Raw genomic sequence first — 20,614 nt, 5'->3', positions numbered from 1 at the left:
CATGGGAGCAGGTCAGGCCCCTAATTGCAGCAATATCTCCTTAATGAGCAAGAACTCCAGCAATTTCATCAGCTGTCACTACTTCCATGAATGAAGCTCAGCTCGTGCATGGCTCCAGTTTTTCTCGTTATTTTTGTGTGCTGCATTCCCTAATCACTGGGAAACTCTCCGGAAGGTGTTTTTGAGGTGACAAATTGACCACCAGCAAAGCACTAAAGCCAATAACTTTTTTTTTCTAAGTGAGGCTGTACAGGAGCCACAAAGCCCAGCTGCTGTTGTGCAGGAGCGTGTTGCATCTGACTTTTCCCTAAGCGGTAAAGGATTGAATTATGTGTCAGCCGAGAGCTGTTTACCTGGCCACAAATTATAATTGCTCGTGTTAAATCCAAAGTACACCAATACCTTTTCATAATTATTTCCAACTCATTGCACAGAATTCCTCCAGCGGGCCAAGCAGTTACCAAGCTTGGATTACAACCCGGAGCCCCAGATTGCATTGCTTGTGAATACACCAAAAACCTCCTGTTAAACTTGCCTCGATACGCTCCTGTTGATGGTGCTTCATTTAGCTAGAGATTTAATTGTTCAGGCTGTAAATGGGTACTCCTTTTGTGTCTTGTTTCCTTGTTATTGTATCACTCTAATGTGCCTTTGCACTCCTACAGATTTTTCTTTGCTTAGAGTAGCTTTCACTGAAACGCTGATAAAATGTGCCCTTTCTTAGGCAAAACCAGGATGCTTTCAAGGTAAAAAAAAAAAAAGAAAAAAAGAGAGTTGAATTCTGCAAGTTAAACTCCAGTTATTCTCTGGTCTTCAAGAAGAAATTCTCTTCTCCCTGTCTGATTTCCAGGCTGCAATCTCACTGGGACAGGCATTGCCTTGACATTTGTATCTCATGAGGTGTATAGGTGGCAGGACAAGACGGATTCTTGAGGAAGCCCGTGTCAAGCTGTGCATGCAAATAACCCTCACCATCTCCGTGCTCCTCAAAAACCCTCCTCCGATCGTACCACTAGCAGTCAGACTCTTGAGCCTTGCTGCAGAGAACTGGATGCAGGGTATGGGGGAGATGAGGTCGTTCTATAGCATAGGATGTTCTGAGGGCTGGAGCTCTTCAGGAGTCAAGTCGGTGGCTCAGTCTCTGATACTGTCTGTTCTCTTTTTTCTTCTGCTGACTGTGGTTTATTTGCTTCTCGCTTGCGCAGGTGAGCTGAAGTGAGCGAGACAGCCAAAGGAACATAGTCCCCAAATCTCCCACAATAATCCTGATGTGCCTCTCCGTGTTGCAGCCCTTTCTCTGTCGATCCCTCTGCTGGGACCCTTGGGATTGGTGATGCCGTGCAAGTAACAGTGGACTTCCACCCACAGAAGACGGGTGATTATTCCAGACCCCTGACAGTTCACTATGACACAGGTAAGTGCTGGACACTGCATGGTGCCCACGCTCTGCGTCCTTCAAAACAGAGCCCATTCAAAGCAGAAGACTGTTAAACTTGCTTTGCAGATTCCTTCTAAACCCTTTTCTTTCAAAACCTCTGCATGTTTTGGTGCTTCAAGTGAGCAGGTTAGGGGCAAAGGCTGAGTGTGCCCTTGTTCTGTGTGGCTGCGTGCTGGTCTCTCCCTGGGGGACGCTGGTGTCAGCACGGTGCTCTCCACCCAGCACCCCCCATGACTGTCATCTACCATCATTCCCTGTTGTCTGAGCCACTTTCATTCCCTCTCCAGGTGTACCTCCCCTGTCCCAGCTTTGCTTCAAAGGAAAGTGACAAATAATCTGTGTTTAGGGGGTCTTTTAAAGTGGATCCCCTCAAGCAGGAATGAGTTTTTTTGGAATCCTGTTTTGCTGGGAGTTGCTGAGTTGGAGGCAGGAGGAACAGTGATTCTCCATTACGGTGTGCATATGCACGTGTGAAGCTTTATTCCTCGACAGCGCTATGTTTAAGGCGTACGTGGGAATGTGTGCCTCTCAGACTGGCTCCAATGCCCGCTGTCTCTTACACATCTGTCCCCTGTACTGCTTCTCCGTTCTTGTTGCTACAGACCCTTTTTCTTTGTTTTTGCCCTCTACCCACCTACATCCCACAGCTCACGACATCAGGACTAACGCAGCCAGGACTTGAGGGCTCTTGGGGTTTGGCAGTAAGAGCTTGCTGCCTCCTGAGATGGGTATAAAATTTATATTAGGGTAGGAGACAGAAACACTGTCAGCTTGAAGCGTTACTCAAGAGTAAGTGGGAAAAATCTTTAGAAGAAGGTGTGATGATAAAATGCTTCTGTCAGCCTTGGCTCAGCAGGGGTATGTTGTGGTGCCCAACAAGACGCTTTCCCAGCTGTGTGAATGCATTTGGCGTGTGTTTGCTCTCACCTGAGAGGGAGGTTTATTTTGTCCCTGTTCCTCAGGTTGGTCCTGGGAAGCGTGATGTCCTAACCGAGGTGATACTGTGTGCTGCTTTAGCCCGGCAAAGAGCATTTTAGTTGTCTTGAGTTTGTAGAAGTTACAAAGGCACCTGTATCTTCCAAACGCTTCTGTAGCCTTATGGCTTATTGCAGTTTTGTCTTAATATTTTTCAGTTAATGACATATTCACAGAGAATGGTTTATGCTCGCTCAGAGAAGTTTATTGGTTTGGGTAACAGTTTCGTGAAAGAATTACTGAAATGTCAGCTAGGGAAGCACAACAATTGCCCTATTTGTATGCCTATAGAGAATCTATAGGCTAAAACTCAGAGGGCTAGATTTTTCTCTGGGGCAGGTGAGTAGTTACACTAGAGGTCAGGGCTGTAGGGTTTATACTTTGTGACGGAACAGAGTGAGTGAATAATCAGGGCCAGGATCTTCGTGGCTTGCTTTGAAAAACCTGAGTCTTGTTCCTACTGAAACGACTGGTTCCTCCGTGGTTAATCTTTGCAAAAGTGATTTGTGTGTCTGGGCCACGGAGATCAAGCCATCTGCTGGTGATCTCCCAGGAACATGTGCAGCTCCCTGGGAGACGAACCCAGGATTTCATTCTTGCCTGCCAGTACAACGCTGCAGTTTTTTTTAAATAAACTACGAACTGGGAAGGAGAGCAAGGGGATAATTAAGGGATTCTCTCTAGCTTTGAAGCCTACAAATAAGTAAAAGGCTGTTGAGATTAATTGCTAAAGTGAAACAGAAACATGTAATCAATCAGTCTTAAAAGCTGCTTCTCGCAGGGGTAGTGCAGAGCAGCAGGCAACGTTAGCTGAGCTCGTGTGGTGAGCCCTGGCTGATGTGTCCGGCACTACAGCAGGCTCCCTGTGACTCACCTAAAAAGAGCAGCTGGGTCGCTCTTTTGGAGTCACCCACAGACTGTTTATTGTGGAACAGAAGCGCTAAGAGCAAAAGAGCAGTTTGAGGTGTTGGGAGGCATTTTCCTGGCTTTGCTGTGTATCAGTATTGACTTGCTCGCAGGCAGCAGTAGTTCTCAATGGAACACACCGTTGTTAGAGTGACTTACGCAGGATCAGGTGCATGTTGCGTTACTTTGAGTTTTGCTGAGGCTAGGTCAGATCTGCCCCTAGCCTTGCTTAAGCAGGCACGGTTCTCTTGCATGTGAATAAGGCTGTTTCCCCCTTTTTTCCCCTTGCGTATGATTTGCTTGATTTAAGTGGTATGTCCTTTAGACTGGTTAGGAGTACAGGTACTGTGCCCTGGATAGACTGTGTGTGCTGGTGTCCTGTTGCTACAAACATGATGGATGAGCGTGGAGCAAATGTCTTTGCTGCTATGAGCATAATGATTTACAATGAAAACTTGTCCTTCAGTGCTTTACGTGCCTAAACTCCTCCATTTCCCCTATGTATGTGTGTGTGGGTGTGAAAAATCCCAGCTCATACTGAAATGGGCTGTTGTGGGCCCCAGCACATCCCTGTCCAGCACCTTAACATCAGATTATGGTACTGGAAGGGGTTTCTGAAGCTGTCGTACAGGTTTGGAAAACGTTTCAGTGCCACTGAAAGTTCTGTCGGTCACTTGGCCCTTCCCAGGTGACGTTTAGCCCACCCTGCATGGACTGTGTGGATGTGGGAAAACAAGTTTATGGAGGTAAGCCCTAGTCTGAACCAAGTCAGTATTCATAAAGTTTAGATATTCTTTCAGCTGTCAAGCCGTGCTCAAGTGAGATGATGGCCCCAAGCTGCTTGCCCTGAGTGCTGCTGTTTGTACACCAAACCCAGTTTGCTGCACTAATAACATTTATTGCAACCTGCCAGCAATACAGCAGCTCAGTGTGGGAAGGTGAGCTTTGCTCAGGGGCACGTGGCTGAGGAGATGCATGACGGGTTCCCAGAGCTGTGCCGGAGGTGCAAAACAAATTCACTCGTCCGACAGCATCCAGAAACAATTCCGTCTACGGCAGGTGCTCCATGGAGGTAGAGGAGGCTGCCAGAGACAGGAGGTGCCGGAGAGATTCTTGGAGTTGTGGGAGGAGAATCACTTCTCTGCTTGGAGCTCCCTAAATCCTGACTCCCGTTAGACTCCTGTCTCCAAAGAGTACCTAGTATAATATGATGGGTGGCCTTCAAGGTGCAGGACCGGATTTTGTGCCTGTATGTAGGTGCCTGTGTTGCCCACTGGCCCTTGTGGTGAGGTGTTACAACACACTTCTAGCCCAGGGGATCTGTGGTGCGGCACTGAAATTCCTCTGTGCAGTTTTTCCCCATTGGTTGCTGCATCCCTTGGGATCTCTCTGTCAGCACAGGAGCCTTCAGTAATTAGCAAAGCACCACTGAGCTTGTGCATGGCTGACAGACGCTATATATTGAGATGCTTTTCTTGCTGTCAGTAATAAAAGTAATTATGCAAATGGCTTGCTTTCAGTAACTGTGAGTCTAATGCAGAAGCAAAAGCCTGGGGGCAGGATCTCACCCTCTTTGAGGGGGGAGATCAGAGCCCGTACCCACAGGAGACTTTTAGGAGACAGCATACCCAAGAGGAGGCAGCCCTCAAGCAGGAATGGCTGTTCCGTTACTCTTGTGTCTCCTTTTGGTGCAGAGCCCCAGAAAGCGTTTCCCCAGAAGAGGTAACATGTGGCTCAGGAGTAGTTCTCAGTGGTTTTATTCCCACTGGAAGCCTCTGGCCTTGTGCTAAAAGCCTGCTGAGGAACCATCTGGGTGTTTGGCAGATGGATACTGTGTTTTCCCTCAGCTTCCTCCACAACTTAGGGGAGGGCCGACAGCTGCTGAGCAGGAGCTGTGCTAAAGGAAATCTCGACTTGTTTGCTGTGGATGGCAGACCCAGGCTCAGAGCATCCTTTGTGGTTCTGCACACCCAGGGCACAGATGGGGGAGCTCAGCCTTGGCTCCTCAATTGCTTATTTCATGAACAGGTAGTAGATGTGAGCAGGGTCTGCTTTTGGCTCTGTAGTTGTCATGGGATTGAGTTTTCCAGCGCTGGCTCAGTTCCTGTCCCCATAGGAAGTGGATGAAGTCATGTCTCCCCTGCTGAGCCCTGGGAGCAAAACTTGCTCTCTGCCAGATTCAGGTTATTCCTGTATGGCAGGAGAGAGCAGCTAAATGGGCTTCTTCAGTGCAGCGTGCTGGGAGCTGGAGATGATGTGGAGCAGAGCTTGCCTTGCCCTGGGTCAGGAGGGGGTCTGGCTGCTTGTTCCCCTGCCCCTGAGCTTTGCTGCCTGGCCCTGACAGCAGGAGGTCCCCAGCACCGTTTCCTCCCCATTGCTGCTTGCTAGGCGTGGGGCAAATGCCATCAGCCTCGTAGAATCATAGAATGATGGAGGCTGGAAAAGACCTTGAAGATGACCAAGTCCAACTTACCCCCAGATTGCCAAACCCACCCCTAAACCGTGTCCCGAAGCACCACGTCTGGGTGTCTGTTCAACACCTCCAGGGGTGGTGATTCCAGCCTGCAGCGTGGAGAAGCAAGCCCTGCCGAGTTGTCTCCTCCCCGGCAGGGTCCCGCCAGCCCCCCAGTCCCGAAGGCTGGCCAGCAGCCGCTGCTTAGGCTGCCCGCACGCGGGGGGCTGCTGCAGGGGGGTTTGGTACCGAGCAGTGGAGAGCTCCTGGGATGTGTGGTTTGGGTTGGTCAGCAAGCGTGACGAGCTGGCCTCGAGCTTCCCCTTCCTCTAAGCCAGCACCAACACTTGCAGGATAGATAAGATTTCCTTAGGGCAACGTAAGCCTAAAAAATCATAACAAAAAAGACATAATTGCTGAGTAGATCTGGAAGAACTGGCTGGGGATCATTGTGTTTAGTGTGGTGGCAATGCTCAGGGTGGCAGAGGATATCAGAAGAGGATCTGGGTCTTCTGCCCTACGCAGGGTGCCCAGAGCCACTGCCCTGAGGTGCCTCTGCCCTTCTCGGTCTAACCACAGGCAGCTTCTCTGTGCTGCAGCAGCCTCTGGAGCGGTGGGTGATAACCGCCAGCTTGAGAAAGGTTTCATCACAAAAGGGGGGAAACAAGGCATGAGATCGCAGGAACCATCAAGGCCTATTGAACCATGATTAACTAGGGAGCTGCTGTGGAGCTCTTCAGTCACCTGTGGCACGACAGTGAGTTGATGTGATGTGTCAGAGCCCTTTGGTGAAGATGACGGCAACTACAGAACTGGGTGTGCTCGGCTGGCAGCAGGGCAAGCACGGCCTGTGCATCTCTGCCACGGTGGGAAACTGCAGTAGGGGCTGCATCGTGTTGCAAATGGGCCGAGGGCAACTGTCAGCGGTGCTGGTGACTGCTCAGCTCCTGCACGCATCAGCACGGGGTTGCCAGCCGGGAATGTTGGTGTGTTGGGGTGCTGAATCCCTTTCTTCAGCTGAAATTGCTGCTGACCTTAGCTGAATCAGCTTACTTTGGTAAATGAGGCACCTCCGTGAGGGCTTGGCGGTGTGTTAGTGGCCACTGTATGCACACAGGAGCTTGTTAAATCCCAGCCCTACGTGTTTCTTGATGTTTGAGGCTGAACAAGTAACGGCAGCACGGATGTGCCATCACCTCTGGGCATCTCAGCTACTCACAAGGGTAAAACAGTACCTCGCTGTGATACTCATCTGTGGTTTTGTGCAGACTTTGGAGAAGACAACCACCTCTGCATGCCTCTTTTCTCTTTCCTTTAAGAACCCCCTTTCTGCCGAGGGTCTTGTCACCTTGCCAGGCTGGCACTGCAATCAATAGCTTCCAGGAACTTGTTTGACAACAAAATGAAAATCCTATTGATGTAGCCTCTAGATCAAGCCTTTTTCTTTCTCTTTTTTTCTCTGCAAACCCACTGATGGATGTGGATAGGCAGCAGGGTTTAGCTGAGGTTCAGCCCTTGCTGTGTTGCACTTCACGTTCCTGAGATCACTCAGGTTGCTGAGCCCTCGCGGTTTGTACCGACTCCAGCCGGAGCGGAGGAGGCTCAGGACTTGCCTGAGCAAACCCTCTGCCTCGCTGCATCTTGACCTGAGCTGTGCCTGTGTCGTGCGGGATACCAGGGTGGGAATGCCAAAACCATTTCTGGTTTTAACCTTGGTCTGGTGTGAGTGTTCACAGGGGCTCTGATGTCGCAGTGTGTTCGGTTGCTATCGAGCTAAATTCACGGCACCAGCCCCATAGCTTCTGGTGGCCACCGCTGTGTGCCACTGCTGGTCAGGTCTGTAGCTCGTCATCGCCGTGCAATTCCCCGTTCCCTCAACACCAGGCAGGCTTGTAGTGGCTTCTTAGCAGTGCAAAGAGGTGGGGAAAACCTTCTGCTTCCCTAAGCAGCAGCCTCTCTTGGCTCCAGAGCTTTGCTGCAGTGCACAAACTGATGCCAGTATTTTCATTTGTGTTTAGTGCTAGCAGATGCTGAGAAACCGTGAGTTTTTAAAGATCTTTCCTGTGTTACCCAAAGGTGTAAGCCAGGCTCTGACGCTGTGGTTATTACAAGAGGCTGCTTTAGCTTTTCCTTGGACTATCAGGCATTTAAGAACTTTGCAAAGGGATTTTTCTTTCTGCTTGTCTCAGGTCACGAGCGCGTGTTGTGCTTTTCTTCCTTCGCTTGTGAGAATTCCCAGCAGGATTGGCTGGTTCCTGTGGGATGTTTATGTTTTTGCGTGTCTGCTTCAAAGCAAGTGCAGGGAGGCACGTATTGTGGGCAAAAAAAAGTGTAAATAGGAGTTTGTGCAATTATATGTTGACTTTGCATCTTAATCGTAGCAGCGCTGCAATGGACCGAGGATTGGTTACTAATACTTGATGCAACTAATTGGTTATGTAGGCTTTTATATTTCAAATCATTTCGATTGATGGGTGAGTATGATTGGTCTCCAAAGTGTTCCTTTATGTCAGATCAGCTAACAGGTAACAACTGTTTTCTGTCTTTCTTCCCCTTTTCCACAAATGCTTGTGATAATGATTTTTTTTTTTGTATACTGTTTTAGAGAAGGTTGTTATATTTCTTGCAAACAGAGTATGGCCTTTGCCACCTCTCTAGGGCCTGGTGTTTCAAGACAGATGGTCTGTCACTTTGAGGGTAGATGAAGGGGAATTAAGTTTGTGCTTAACTTGCTTGAGTATTTTTTTAATGGCTTTATATCTCCAAAACTATGTAACACCCCTTCTGACAAAAATGCTGCTAAAGCAACCCATGGAGTTGAGTGCATGAGCGCAGACTGGGGCGTGGGTGCTAGGAGGGTCGTTTGGAGGTCAAAAGTCTCCTTTTGGCTGTTTTGTTCATCCCCAGAAGCAGACTTCCATGTGACGCTGCATACCCCATTCTTAGCCTGTGAAAGATTTCTGGAAGAATGTAGTTTTCATCTCTTGCAGGGCATCCTGGACTTGAGCTTGTCTCTTCTTTCATCAATGGAAATCTCTAACATGTTCTTAAGTGCCATTAACTCTGGATGCATTTCAGGGCAGAACAGACCATTCGTTAGTCTCCTTACCTTGTGGATCAATCAACGTCTGCTGACAAGCAGAAGAGTAGCTTGAAGGGTGATTGATTAATGAAGTGGTGTATTGAGCATGCCTTTGTCAGGCAATCCGAATGAAGGTTTCTGCCCTATTTTTCCCTGTGGGTCAAAAGGGATATTTCAGCTGGTCAGGTACCCCAGCGTATCATGACTGTAGTGGCAGTAATGATTAAAAATAGCCCACGGCATCCTGGATCTGTGGCAGTGCTGTCTTTCATCATCCAAGAGTTGCATTGTCCTTTCAGTCCATTCTGCGAGGCTCCTTCACGCTGGGCAGCACAAAGCCTCTGCGCTGGCTCCCAGGTGTTCCTGTGCTGGAGTATTTCACCCTGTAACAAGCCCTTCCTAAGCACGGTGCGGAGGAGGTAACGGGGAATACTTTGGGTGCTCCGTTACAGGGGGATGCACAACAAGGAGCCTGGTGGACAGCAAGGTGACTCCTAAGTGCAGGAGAGCCGTCTGAAGAGCCTGCGACCTGTCCCGTAGATGCTGTGGCTGGTCATTGCTCTCCATCTCCCTTTTCCTCCCCATCTCTTGTCTCACGGTGGCTTGTGATGCCTTTGGGGTAGCAGATCCTTTCCTTGTGATGGGCTGTGTGGGCTCAGAGGGGGCTTTGCTGGGGACTGCTGGCCGGTGACAGCATGAATTGTGGCAGCAGGGATGATTAGGGTGCTCTGAGCTTTGTTGTAGGCTGGGCAATGGTTCTGTAGAAACCCCCGTGTTGGCAACAGTTATTTTGTGGTGAGGTTTATAAAGAAGCTGCTCCTAGGGCTGGAGTAACTAACGCGATGGTTTTAATAATGTCTGAAGGTAGCTCATGAGCACTGCCTCAGAGAAACTCTTAAAAATGACTGTCACTGCCCTGTGTTTTGCCCTAGCGCTGGAAATACCAGTGCTGGGACTGGCAGATGGCCTTTGTCAGAGACCCAGCACACCTCGTAGGTGATGCCATTAGCTTCCTGCCAGCAAAACAGCTCAGAGCAGCACCCCTGACTCTGATCGAGGTAGCTCTGTGGGAGGTGCAGCAAAAGGCATGTGGTGGGGAGGGCTGGATCCAGCCGCGAGGGACTCCTCTCACTTTCCAGAGGTGGCTTAGCCTGGTGAAGTGGTACCAGCAGACCTTTGCATGCTGGTTGAAAAACCAGAATATGCTGGCGGTGGTGAGGCAGTTGGGTATCACGATAGTAGCAGGAGCCAAAGAATTACTTAGAGGGTCGATGTGGAGGTACAGTGACACCCTTCTGAGTGAAGAGCTCTGCTTTCGTTGCTTGCTTGTATGTTCAGTGACAAAGCAGCAGGACTTGTGTCTTTTAGAAGAGATGAGAGCCAGGCATAGTTTGCTGACAAACTGGGCAAATCAAATTAAACTTGCTTTCCACGCTACCCAAATATTCCAAAATTGACTGTCATGTGCTCCTAAAAAGATTTAAAATCCAAATTCAGTGAGGAGGGAGTTACAGGGATAGAGGAAGACTGTTTTGGTGGAGACAAAGTGCAGCAGAGTGCTGTTTTGTTTCTCTTCAGTCTAATCGATCTGGCTACCAGCTTCCTAATATTTAGAGCAGTAATCAATGGAGGAAGGTACTGGCTGTTGAATGCTAGGAACGCATTCTTCATAAAACCTGAAATTGGTTTGGGAATCTTGTTCAAAGGTTTGCTTATCCATTCATTGATCTATACTTTCAGGCGAAAAAAAAATTGTCTTTCTATTTAAGAACAACTTGTACTGCTTTGAAAAGCATTCCCTCTTGCACCAGGATGATCATGTAGCGTTAGAAGAATTTGGAAAGATGTTTTAGCTCTTCTGTAAATTTCCTCTCCTCCTGCAGAACAGGCTCCACAGAGGATGACCCAGTGCTGGATTTCTTCCTTTTAGATAGTGAAAAGTTACCACGATGTGCTAAGATGCCAGTGTCCATAGCCATGCAGACGGACGCTGGCATAACACATGGTGGTGTTCCTGCTGTCTCATAGAGTGTCGTTCAGGAGTGCACAGCCCAAAGCATCTGCCCTACTGCTGTCTAAAAAGCCTCTTGTTTTAATTTCAAGTTCAGATGTTGCCTTGTTCAGGTTGCAGAGTGAGCTGTGTCCTGCTGTCTGTAGGAAATAGATCAAAAGCATGTAAGAACGAGAGAACTGACAGCCTGTAATGAGATGGCGTGTGCAAATAATGACAGGGCAGGTACATCTAGGTTTAGTAAATGTTGTTTTCATGGCAGCAAAGCATCCCAAACCACAGACCCATGGACATTACCCTGTCAAGTGAAATACCTAGTGCTACATTGCTGTTACAGTAGAGAGATTGCGTTTTTTTTCCCCAAACTTATATACTAACTAACCAAGAGTCTTAATGAAATGTCACATCTAATTTGGCACCCAGGACGTGAAGCCTGCAGCTGCCCTGGGCCAACCCTGACAGCTCCGCTCTGTGTCAGTGTATCTGCCTGGCAGAAAGATGCGCTGCTCCCTCCTGACTCTCTGGCATCTGTGCGCGCTCGTCTGTGCCAGGAGATTTGTGGGTTTAGACAGTCAGCACGATGCCAGATCCTTCTCTCTGTGGTAGAAGGTGCTCCAGCAAAGCCCTCCAGCCTTCAGAAGCATCCTCAGTGCCTGCAGCCAGGAGCATGAGTGTGTCTGTGTCCCCTGTTCCTCTCCAGGAGAGCAGCAGTAGGGGATGCTCAGCAAAGCGTGTAGAAGCAGGCAGTGCATGTGCTTTCTGCCTCGTGGGCCCTGGAGTTAGCATTTTTCTGTGCTAGAGGCTTTATTCTCATCTTTGTTTAATCACTTCTGATGGTTTTACCTTCGAAGCCTTTGTCCAGTTGCTTTGTGGGTTTGTAGCTATGAGCTTCTGTAGGCTCCCATGGCAGTACGTTCCAAAGGAAGGAATATTCCTTGGGAAAGTGCTGGTACTACACTTCTGTAATTTCTGACTAATACTATTTCAGGCCCTTGGGTTCCTGTTTTACGACAAATGGTGACAAATTTTTCCTTCTTCGGATTTTCCCAGGCCGTTTGTGCTTTTACAAACCTGCCTATCTCTTGTGTGATTTCTAGGTTGAGGAATCCTGTTCAGTCTTCATATAGAAGCTGCTCTGTACTTTGGAGAAGGGCAGAAAGAACGATTAAATTTCAAAGGCTTCAGCTTGGCTTTGAAGATCAGAACTATACCCATTATTTCAAGACCCATGTGACCATGGGTTTAGACAGTGAGACCATGATAGTTTTCGTGGAGTTTATTTTGCAGTAGTTTGCTGTCTCGTAGAGCATTAGGTCATGTTTCCATGAACCGGAGTTGTGCATGCTCAAAGCACTGTGCATGTCTCCCAGTTCTTGGGTCCTGCCTCCCCTGCTTGCCAACGTACGCCGAGGATTCAGCGGAGGGGGAAGGCAAGGCTTATAAAGCACGCCTGCCTCTGTAACGCTTCTGAACCTCGGTTATTTTTGTACGCTGAGTTGTCTGTTATAGAAAGCAGGCTGTCCAGTCATGGAGACGTTGCTGTTTCTGGCAACATAACTCATGTCTGGCCATGAATCCCTCCCACTCCTCCTCTGCTCCCTTGAGAGCAAAGAAGTTGAGGTTGTACAGGCACAAAGGCTGAACTCTCCATGTGTGGAGGTGAAGGAATGGCTGCAGAGATCTGTTTGAAGGGTGATTCATTCCCCAACCTCCCTCCAAGAGAGGGACTCTCTTTCTCCTGGCACGACTGTGATTCGTTGTATCGTGTCTGGCTTAGGGTTTAAGGAGTCCACCCGGTAGGCAGCCAGCTCTCCCCCGTGCTGTTGCGTGGCAGCCTTGGAAAGGCAGGTCCATCCCCTGCTGCCTTGCTGTAACCCGTGCAGCGAGGAGAAGGCTCTGCCTCGGCAGGGGGATGCTCTCCAGGGATGGCCGGGTCGCTGCCCTTCTCAGCTGGGGCTGGCTCTGAGGCTTTAAACACGCTCCACAGAAGTGCCATTTTGACGGAGAATGTCTCGTGTTTGGGGTTTGCTTCTCACCTGGGAGACCCTCACCTGCAACAGGCAGAGTAGGCTCAGTGCTCAAGTTTGAGCTTAGTTGACTCCCGGGAGTTGCTTGGTTGGGAAGAATGAAGGTTTGGAAGCTCTGGCAGTGAGGGACGCTTTGGTGGGGGTCTCTTCTGGAGGGTGAAGGGCTGGCAGGTGTTCCAGCAAGACTCCAGGCGTTAATCGGCTGCTGTGCGCAGCCAGGGGCTCTCTCCTCTTCGGTCTGAGGTGGAAGGCAAAGGTGTGCTCGCTCGGGTTGTGGGACAGCTTGGGAACACTCGGTGTAGACTTGCACGCTCGGGCATAGGCACCGACAGGCTCCAGGCAGAAGAAATGGGCTTGCAGGGCTGTGATGGGCAGGTGGGTGTGGGCCGTGCCCCACCAGTCTCGTTCCGACCTGTCTGCACAGACACACAGCAAGTGAGGGCACTGCTGCTCCAACACGGTGAAGTTCTCATCTGCGTCCCATCCTGCTGTGGGCTGTCGCTTTGCCTGTTTCTCTTCACCTCCCTCTTCTGCCTGCATGCCCCAGGCATCTTGGTATGTTGGCAACAAGGGATCAGGAGAGACACAACCCTGGTGGCGTGCTTGCAGGAGACTCTGGGCAAGCCGTGACTGAGGTGGGGCCTCCTCAGAGTCACCTGAATGACTTGGATGCAGAATTCCCTGTGACCTGGGTGGGATGGTGACCCAAAGGCCACCTGGGCACACTGAAAACGTCTCCCTGTAGATAGTGTCGCCTTGGGGATAAATGTCTACAAGCCCACCCAGAAATAAGGTGCTTAAGGTGGTGCCCAGGACATCCTTATGCTGTACACCTGCAGCTCTCGGGATGCAATAAATATATTGATCTGTGGAACTGCTCACACAGCTAAAAGCTATGACACTTCTGTTCCCTGTGGCTTCCTCCGTTCCTTGTACTCCCATCAGCAAGGGCGATGAGCAGTGTCTGCCTTTTGCTTTGTTCTAGGTGAAGATACTCACACAAGCCTTCATGGAGCCGCTGAAGATGTCAACGTCAGGCTGGACAGAAACTCCTTGGCAGTTGGGAAGGCCTACATCACGCTGTCAAACCACAGATGCGTGGTCATCCACAACCAGAGTAAAATCATAGCCCACTTCCAGTGGAAGGCTTTTCTTACTCAAGAGGAGGAGGATCAGGAGAAGCTGAGGTTCGTTGGAAAGATTCCTTTCAGTAAGACACACTGCCCAGGGGTGAAACTACCATACGGCCTCAGAGGGATGTTGGTGCTTTTTTGGATGGTGTAGGAGAAATAAAGCATCCACCGCATCCGGGTCTGTGTCCCTGGGCTTCAGGGTAATGGAGCTCGGTGCTTCCCATTCCGGTTCCATCCATGTTCCAGCTGATGTTTTGGGAAGGAAAGGTTGATTGCAATTTCCTCGGAGAGCAAATTCCCATCTGTGGGAGCCCTGAATCAGTGAGGCCTGGTCCCTGGGCTGGCAGGGGGTCTGTGAGGCTGAGGAAAGGTCAGCACTCCTTACCTGGGACGGCGTTGAGCAGTAGCACCTAACAGCTGCAGGCAGCGTACCTGCTGTGATATTCACTGCAGTTTCTTCCCCTCCAGCTCTGGTAGGACAGCAACCTCCTTCAGCCTGCTTTTGCAGTGATGCGCAGGGCAGGGTGCTTTGCTGGCCCCGAACGTTGAGGCCATCCGGCTGTAGGATGCTGAATTGCCTGGCGCTGTCCCGGCTTCCAGCACAACGAGGTATCCCTGCCCCTTCTCCGGGGCTGGGGAGAGTTTGGAGGTGGAGGGTTCTGCGGGGAAGGCAGGGACAGGACTTGTAAGTGGCTTTGGGCTTTAGCACCTGTGTCTTCATGGTGCTGAGAGGTGGGGCAGGCTCTCCAAAGGGTGTCTCTGAAGCTTTGAAGTTCTGTTTGGGGCAGCAGGGAAACACTTATAGCCCAGGGGGAGGCACTGGAAGTGACACTTCAAAGCTGGGGTGATGTAGGTGGTCCTTGTGTGACTTTTCAGAGTTGGGCGGCTGTAGGTGTATAGGAGTTAGTCTGAACCCAGAGCTGATCAGGAAACTGCCTTCAACTGGAGCGCTTTTTAAGGGCTTCTGAGCAAATACAGTTCAATGTAATTAGGTCAGAAATGCCTTGAAGGCCAAAACTAGTTTCCCACTGTTCTCTGTTTTTAATTACACAGTGTGTGACTTTGGTGCAAGCTCAGTGTGCTAAAGGAAAAAATCTCATGACCTTCTCTTAGTACTTCCCTGTGCCATTCTTTTCGCATCTCTCCCCAGCTGCCCATCTCAGACAGGACCCTGAGTGATCCTCTCTCCCCTCAGAAGCAACCAGCTTTCGCCACAGTTAGCATATTTCCCCAATTTTTTTGCAGTGACGCTTGATCTCATGCCAGCCTGTGTTCTTTACTGTGACCAGGGCGCTTTGTTCTTCCTTACTTGCAGTCTTAGGGGTGGTCATGGCTCCGAGGCCACTGTGCTGCTGTCGGAGCAGCTTTTGAGATCTTTTGAGAGCAGAGAGGACTTTGACAATGGGAGGAGGCAGTGCAGCAGCCTGTGCTTGCCTGTCACCCAGAAAGACCTGGATCATCACGAGGTCTACCCAGGTGTTTGCTCTGTCTCCCTCCTGCAGGACTTTCTGGGACGTAGCGGTGGGATTCTTGTCCGTTGCTGAAGGCTGAGTTGAGGGTTGCTCATGTTGCTGGCTGGAAGCCCTCCTCATGCACAGCGCTGTGGGTCAGCCATGGAGAAACATTTCCCACGACACTCCACTGGGAGCGAGCCAAAAAAAGTTATTTTTGGCACTGGTGACAGCATCTGCCCGAGGCTCTGTCTATGTGCCGCTAGGAACGTCCGTGACTGTGTTTCCTTGCTGATTGTATTGGAATTCAGCTGGGTGGTGACTGCTGTCCTGTTTAGAGCGTGTTGCCTCGATTTTCTGTGTACGGAGCCTTCCCCTCACCCCCCTCGAGTAGTCACCTGCTGGTTCTTGGTGGCCAGGGGACTGGAGCGTGAAGGGGGCACAGCAACGTGCCAGCTGGGAAGCAAGTGCTCTGCAGCAGTGCTCCCTCCTCACCTCTCGGTTGTGAGCTTTCAACGCTGCAGTGATCGCTGCTACAACTACCAAGTAAGGCAGAGGTGACCTGTGTCAAAGCTCTGTGGAGAAGGCCCAAAAGAGGAAAAAGGTGAAGTGGTTCAAGGCTGGATGTAGGGGTTTGGATTCAGAGGTGCTGGTGCTGACTTCTTTATTGGCTGATGCTGATGCCAAAAGGGCACAGAGTAACAGCTCAGAGACTAATTTTGTCTTTAAGCAGCAAAGGTATTTATTTTGTGCAGCACTTGGGAGCTACTGATTTGCACCGGTCAAACTAGCTCCGAAGTTTTCAGTGAAAAGTCGGGTAATTTATACAGTTTTTGTGAGAGGTTACAACATCTTTACATACATATTCATTTGATTTCGACATCTAATCATTCTATTCATAATAGGTGGGATCTAGGTGGAGTAAACCTTTCAACTTTCTGTGTTCAATGATCTTCTGACTCATGGTTTTCCTTTAACATCCTCAGTGGAACCTTTTCTAATCATTCAGAGTACATTCCTCTACTTTAACATGGCCAGTGGGAGGGAACAGGCCCTGCCATCTCTATCTTATCTCAACACAAAGAGAGCATCACCCAGAGCACCGTACCAAACTCATCCTGACTAATCTGTTTAAGACCTTGCTCTGTTTCAATGCCAGGCAAAGCTCTCAGGGCCTCTGTCTTCATGCACCTAAACCCATTAATTTCACTCAAGTGATGCGATGCCCGAATGCATTAGTTTGCTTTGCAAGTGCTCTGGGATCCTCTGCTGGATGGCAGTGTAGGCAACGGAGCAGCCAGTTCGCTTATCCCTGCCGGTGCAAAAGGGAAGATAAACAAGTGATGCTGGTAACCTGCAGCTGAAGCCCGGCTGCTTCTCCGCTTCCCAGTGAAGCACTGCAGTGGGTGCTCCTTCATCTCCATCCGTCTCCCCCGAGCACCTCTATGGGCAGCAAAGCCATCTGAGGGTGTTGGTGGGTTGTCCATTAGTCGTGGCAGTAGCTTTGAGCCAGGAGGTTCTCCTGAGGGCTGCTAGCTTTCAAACCCCTCTTCTTAGCTTGTGAGTGTGGCGTTAAAGTGCCTGCCGTGCCAGTGCAGGAGTGATAACCTGATCTGCTTGGGACCCCGTGGCTTGGGGTCAGCCCCTCGCTGAGCTGCTGCTGCTGTTCCTCCCCCAGTGCGTTGCTGCTCCTGCGCTTACATGACAGTCTCTGCAAATATGTTGTTTATTAAATGATCTGCTTGGTTTGTGTCTCCCCATGGCTGCAGGCGCTGTCGCAGGCTGCAGAAGCAGGAGGAGAATGAGAGGAATTCTTTTCTCAAGCAGCGCGCGGTGGACCCCACGCTCCAAGAGCGCCTTGCCCTTCTCTCCCGTGCCTTCCAGAACCAGAGGGCAAAGGTGCAGGAAGACTCTATGCTTTTCTCTGATGACATTTTTGCCATTGAGCCGGTGGTAAGTGATAGCTGAGAACCTCCCTTCCTCCTCCTCCTCCTCCTCTTCCTCCTCCCTGAATGAGGTCGCTTGGCAGATCCCCGCATCAGTGTCTTGATGTGCCAAGAGGGAAGACATGAGGTTTCTAGTGAGGCTGGGAGAGATTGTTGCAAAAAGCATTTCTAAACTGCGAGCTCCTGGTAGGCGGTGAGAGCCTGCCTAAAGCTGAGCTCTGCTGCAAGGGCTGTAAATTAAGGGCACTTCCTAAGTGTCCTGACAGTGTCCCGAGGTATCGATGATTATATATAAGGGCGCTCCTTGCATGTAGTGTGTGGGGATTAACCATGAGTATTAGTTCACATACTGAAGAATGAAAAGGTCCTCTATGGAAAGGAGGCCAAGTTCAGCCCAAGTTTAATTGCAGCAAGACCAATCCCTTCATATAATCTGGACTTAGACCGTGCCTGAATCTCCCTCCCAGCGTTGTCTGTGAGCCTACACGCAAGGCTGGCGGGTTTAAATGGACTTTTTTGAGTTCTATTGCACACTTAGAGAAAACATTTTGCTTTTGTATTTATGCAAACAAAACCTCATGTCCTTCAATTAACTAGAGCCCTGATTCTGAGTATTTGCGTGGTCTGAGATGACGAATGCCTGCTGTCTGAGCAGTGTAAAATCCCTTCTCATCTTGGAGCAAACCCTAGAATAATCTTAGCCTCTTCTTTCTTGTAAAATAGGTGAAACTATTTTTTTATTATTTATTTTTAAGGAAGGGGATTGTGTTCTCTTCTTGGTTGCTCCTGTAGCCCGTACAAGGCTGAGAGCCCCCCATGTCAGCACAGCTGCAGTTTCACACCGCCGCAGCTGCGAGCAGTGTGATGTGACCAAGAGCCTGTGTCGGAGCAGCAGGGCTGTAGCAGGGAGTGGGAGCTGATCAGCTGAACATGAAGAGCATCCTGCAGTGTGTCAGCCGGTTTTGGAGCGTGTCCCAGGGCTCCTGCTCCAGTACAGCCGACTATACCTCCATAACGAGCTTAACCTGCTCTTGGGCTCCTGAAGTGCATTAGGGTGAGGTCCAGCAGCCTGGCTGCCCACTGAGTCCTGGTGCTCCGTGTAGCGCTGTACGGAGCCAGAGTGTAGCCTGGCCTCAAGCCTTGAGTGGAAACCTTTCCTAAATGGCTGTGTTGATGTTATAGTTTGCTCTAGGACTGAGCGTAAGTGGGCTACTGCAGGAGCCTCTCCCCTTCTGTCCTGTCCAGCATTATCAATCTTCTGATTCCCATTAATTCCATGATCTATGGAACAATGAGTTTCACATTCAGAGTTTTGCTCGTGTCTGTCTTCCCCCTCAGCATATGGGTGTCTTCACATCAAATGTTAGTATTTTTTCCTCTTTATCAAGTGTAAAATCTAAGAATGCACTGCCGCCGACTTCCACAACCTTCTCCCCGGTGACAGCCCCGTAACTTTTAGCTTGGGCAGGCCCCTTCTGGCAGCGCCGTGTAAATCTGCTGGAGGGGCCCCGCCAGAGCCTGGACCTCGCTGCCTCGGACCTTCTGGCCAAAAGCGGCTGCTGCTCTTCCCACCTATCACCCTGGGAGCACCCTATAGAAACAATCAAACCTTTGGAACAAGTGGCTGGAGGTTTCCAGAGGGACTGGAAGGGTGCTGGAGGGATGATAGCCTTGGAAAGGCTCTCTGGGCAGGGTGGCTTTGCAGGGTTTGTGCAGCAGCTTTGCTGTGTAAGCGGGCCGGTAGCTGCCAGGTGTTGCTCTCTGTGGAAGCTGCAGCAGGTTATTTCAGCCTGTATGGGGTTAACTTGTGGATGAAAATAGTAACAGAAAAGAGGAGGCAGTGATTTTGGAATTAGCATGCGACCATGAACATTCTGAGCAGCCATCCAAGCCTGTGGGAAACAAGCTGTTGTGTAAGTCTGGCTTTCTGAGCATGTCTCCGATTTGATTTATTTTTGCAAAGACACATGGTATGTCAGCAGAAGCAGCTGTGGTAGAAGCCCAGGTGGCTACCAATGGCCAAAGTCCTTGATTTTTGCTGCACCTTCCCCACCACAGCTTAGCTGTAAGTCACAGTCTAGACACGTGGGAGCTGACTCCTTGGAAATGGAAACCAGAGGAAAGGGAGGACGAGGATTTTTTTCTATTGCTCTCACCTTGACAAGTCATCACTGTCCTGTCATTGCCTGGTAGCGACTCCTCTGTGCCACGTGGAGTTATCTTGGGTGGTTTGGGTTATCTTGAGCCAGGATCACATTCTGGTGTCAGACAAATGCCATGTGGGCGCTGACCTAGCTCCGGTTCTCCTTCTGACAGCAGCAGTGATGCAGGAACGGGAGGAGGCCAGGACAACTCGGGCTTTGTGTCATGGGCCATGTCTCATATCCCATGTGGTGACCCGCAGGCAGGCAGAGCAGATTGCAAAGCCCTGATAGTGCTCTCCTGCCTGTTGTGCCTGCTTGCCTGCTGCAAGCAGAGGGAGTCTTGGACAGTGAGCCCTGGCCGGGGTAACCAGCTCCGACAGGACCTTGCCTTTGTTTGTGAGCTGGTTTACAGATGTCTTCTGCAAAGCTGAAGGCAGGCTTGGTTTTCTTTCCAGAAATGTCCTGCTGGGCATAAGCCCTGGCACCCAGCGGCAGGCAGGACATCACTGCTGGCTCTGCCAGGGTCCATCTTATGGTGTCCATTAGATGCGTAGGGACTGCTGGGGACAGGGGTTTCATGGGGACAGGTCCCAGCTTGGGGAGAGAAAGGCTGCTGAAGCAGACTTGATTGCCTAAGGCAGTTCTGCGGCAAGAGGAGTTGTCACCTGAGAACAGGGTAAGTGTGGGCATTGCTGTCCCCAACCAGGTGGATGAAGCTGCAAAGACTGGAAGGGATTGCTCCCTGGGGCAGCTCTTGGCCTCGGGCTCAGTGTCTGCAGAGAGCCCAGGGCTTGGACAGAGGCTGCTCTCTGGGCTATGAGATAGCACGTAGCCATGCGCTGCCGGGGCTGGCCCACCCGTGGTGTGGTGTGAGGGCTACCAAAGGTGTCCAGGTTCCTCTGGGGAGGAGGAGTATCCTCGTTGCCTGCCTTTGACGCAGGAGTCGGATGTCCCAGGTTGGTGGAGAACCTGGGATGTCCAGCTTCTGCATTCAAGGGGAATGCAGGCTTTGTAGCCTGAGGTTCCCGGTGGATGATCCAGGCTAGGTG

At 50.3% G+C, this 20,614-nt stretch overlaps 1 protein-coding gene across 1 annotated transcript in view; it reads left to right on the top strand.

Moving 5' to 3' along the window:
• The window catches only part of LOC121098021 (hydrocephalus-inducing protein-like), a 46,530-nt gene that overhangs the window by 12,565 nt on the left and 13,351 nt on the right, over positions 1–20,614 (top strand). The window contains exons 5-7 of the mRNA XM_040615550.1: positions 1,290–1,414; positions 13,877–14,078; positions 17,245–17,428. Coding sequence (XP_040471484.1) covers positions 1,290–1,414; positions 13,877–14,078; positions 17,245–17,428 — 511 coding nt within the window. The remainder of the gene's footprint in view (positions 1–1,289; positions 1,415–13,876; positions 14,079–17,244; positions 17,429–20,614) is intronic.

This window comes from Falco naumanni, chromosome 15, assembly GCF_017639655.2.
Source record: "Falco naumanni isolate bFalNau1 chromosome 15, bFalNau1.pat, whole genome shotgun sequence".
Classification (NCBI taxonomy): domain Eukaryota; kingdom Metazoa; phylum Chordata; class Aves; order Falconiformes; family Falconidae; genus Falco; species Falco naumanni.
The sequence above is the reverse complement of the archived record's forward strand: the minus strand, read 5'-3'. Positions and strand labels throughout refer to the sequence as shown.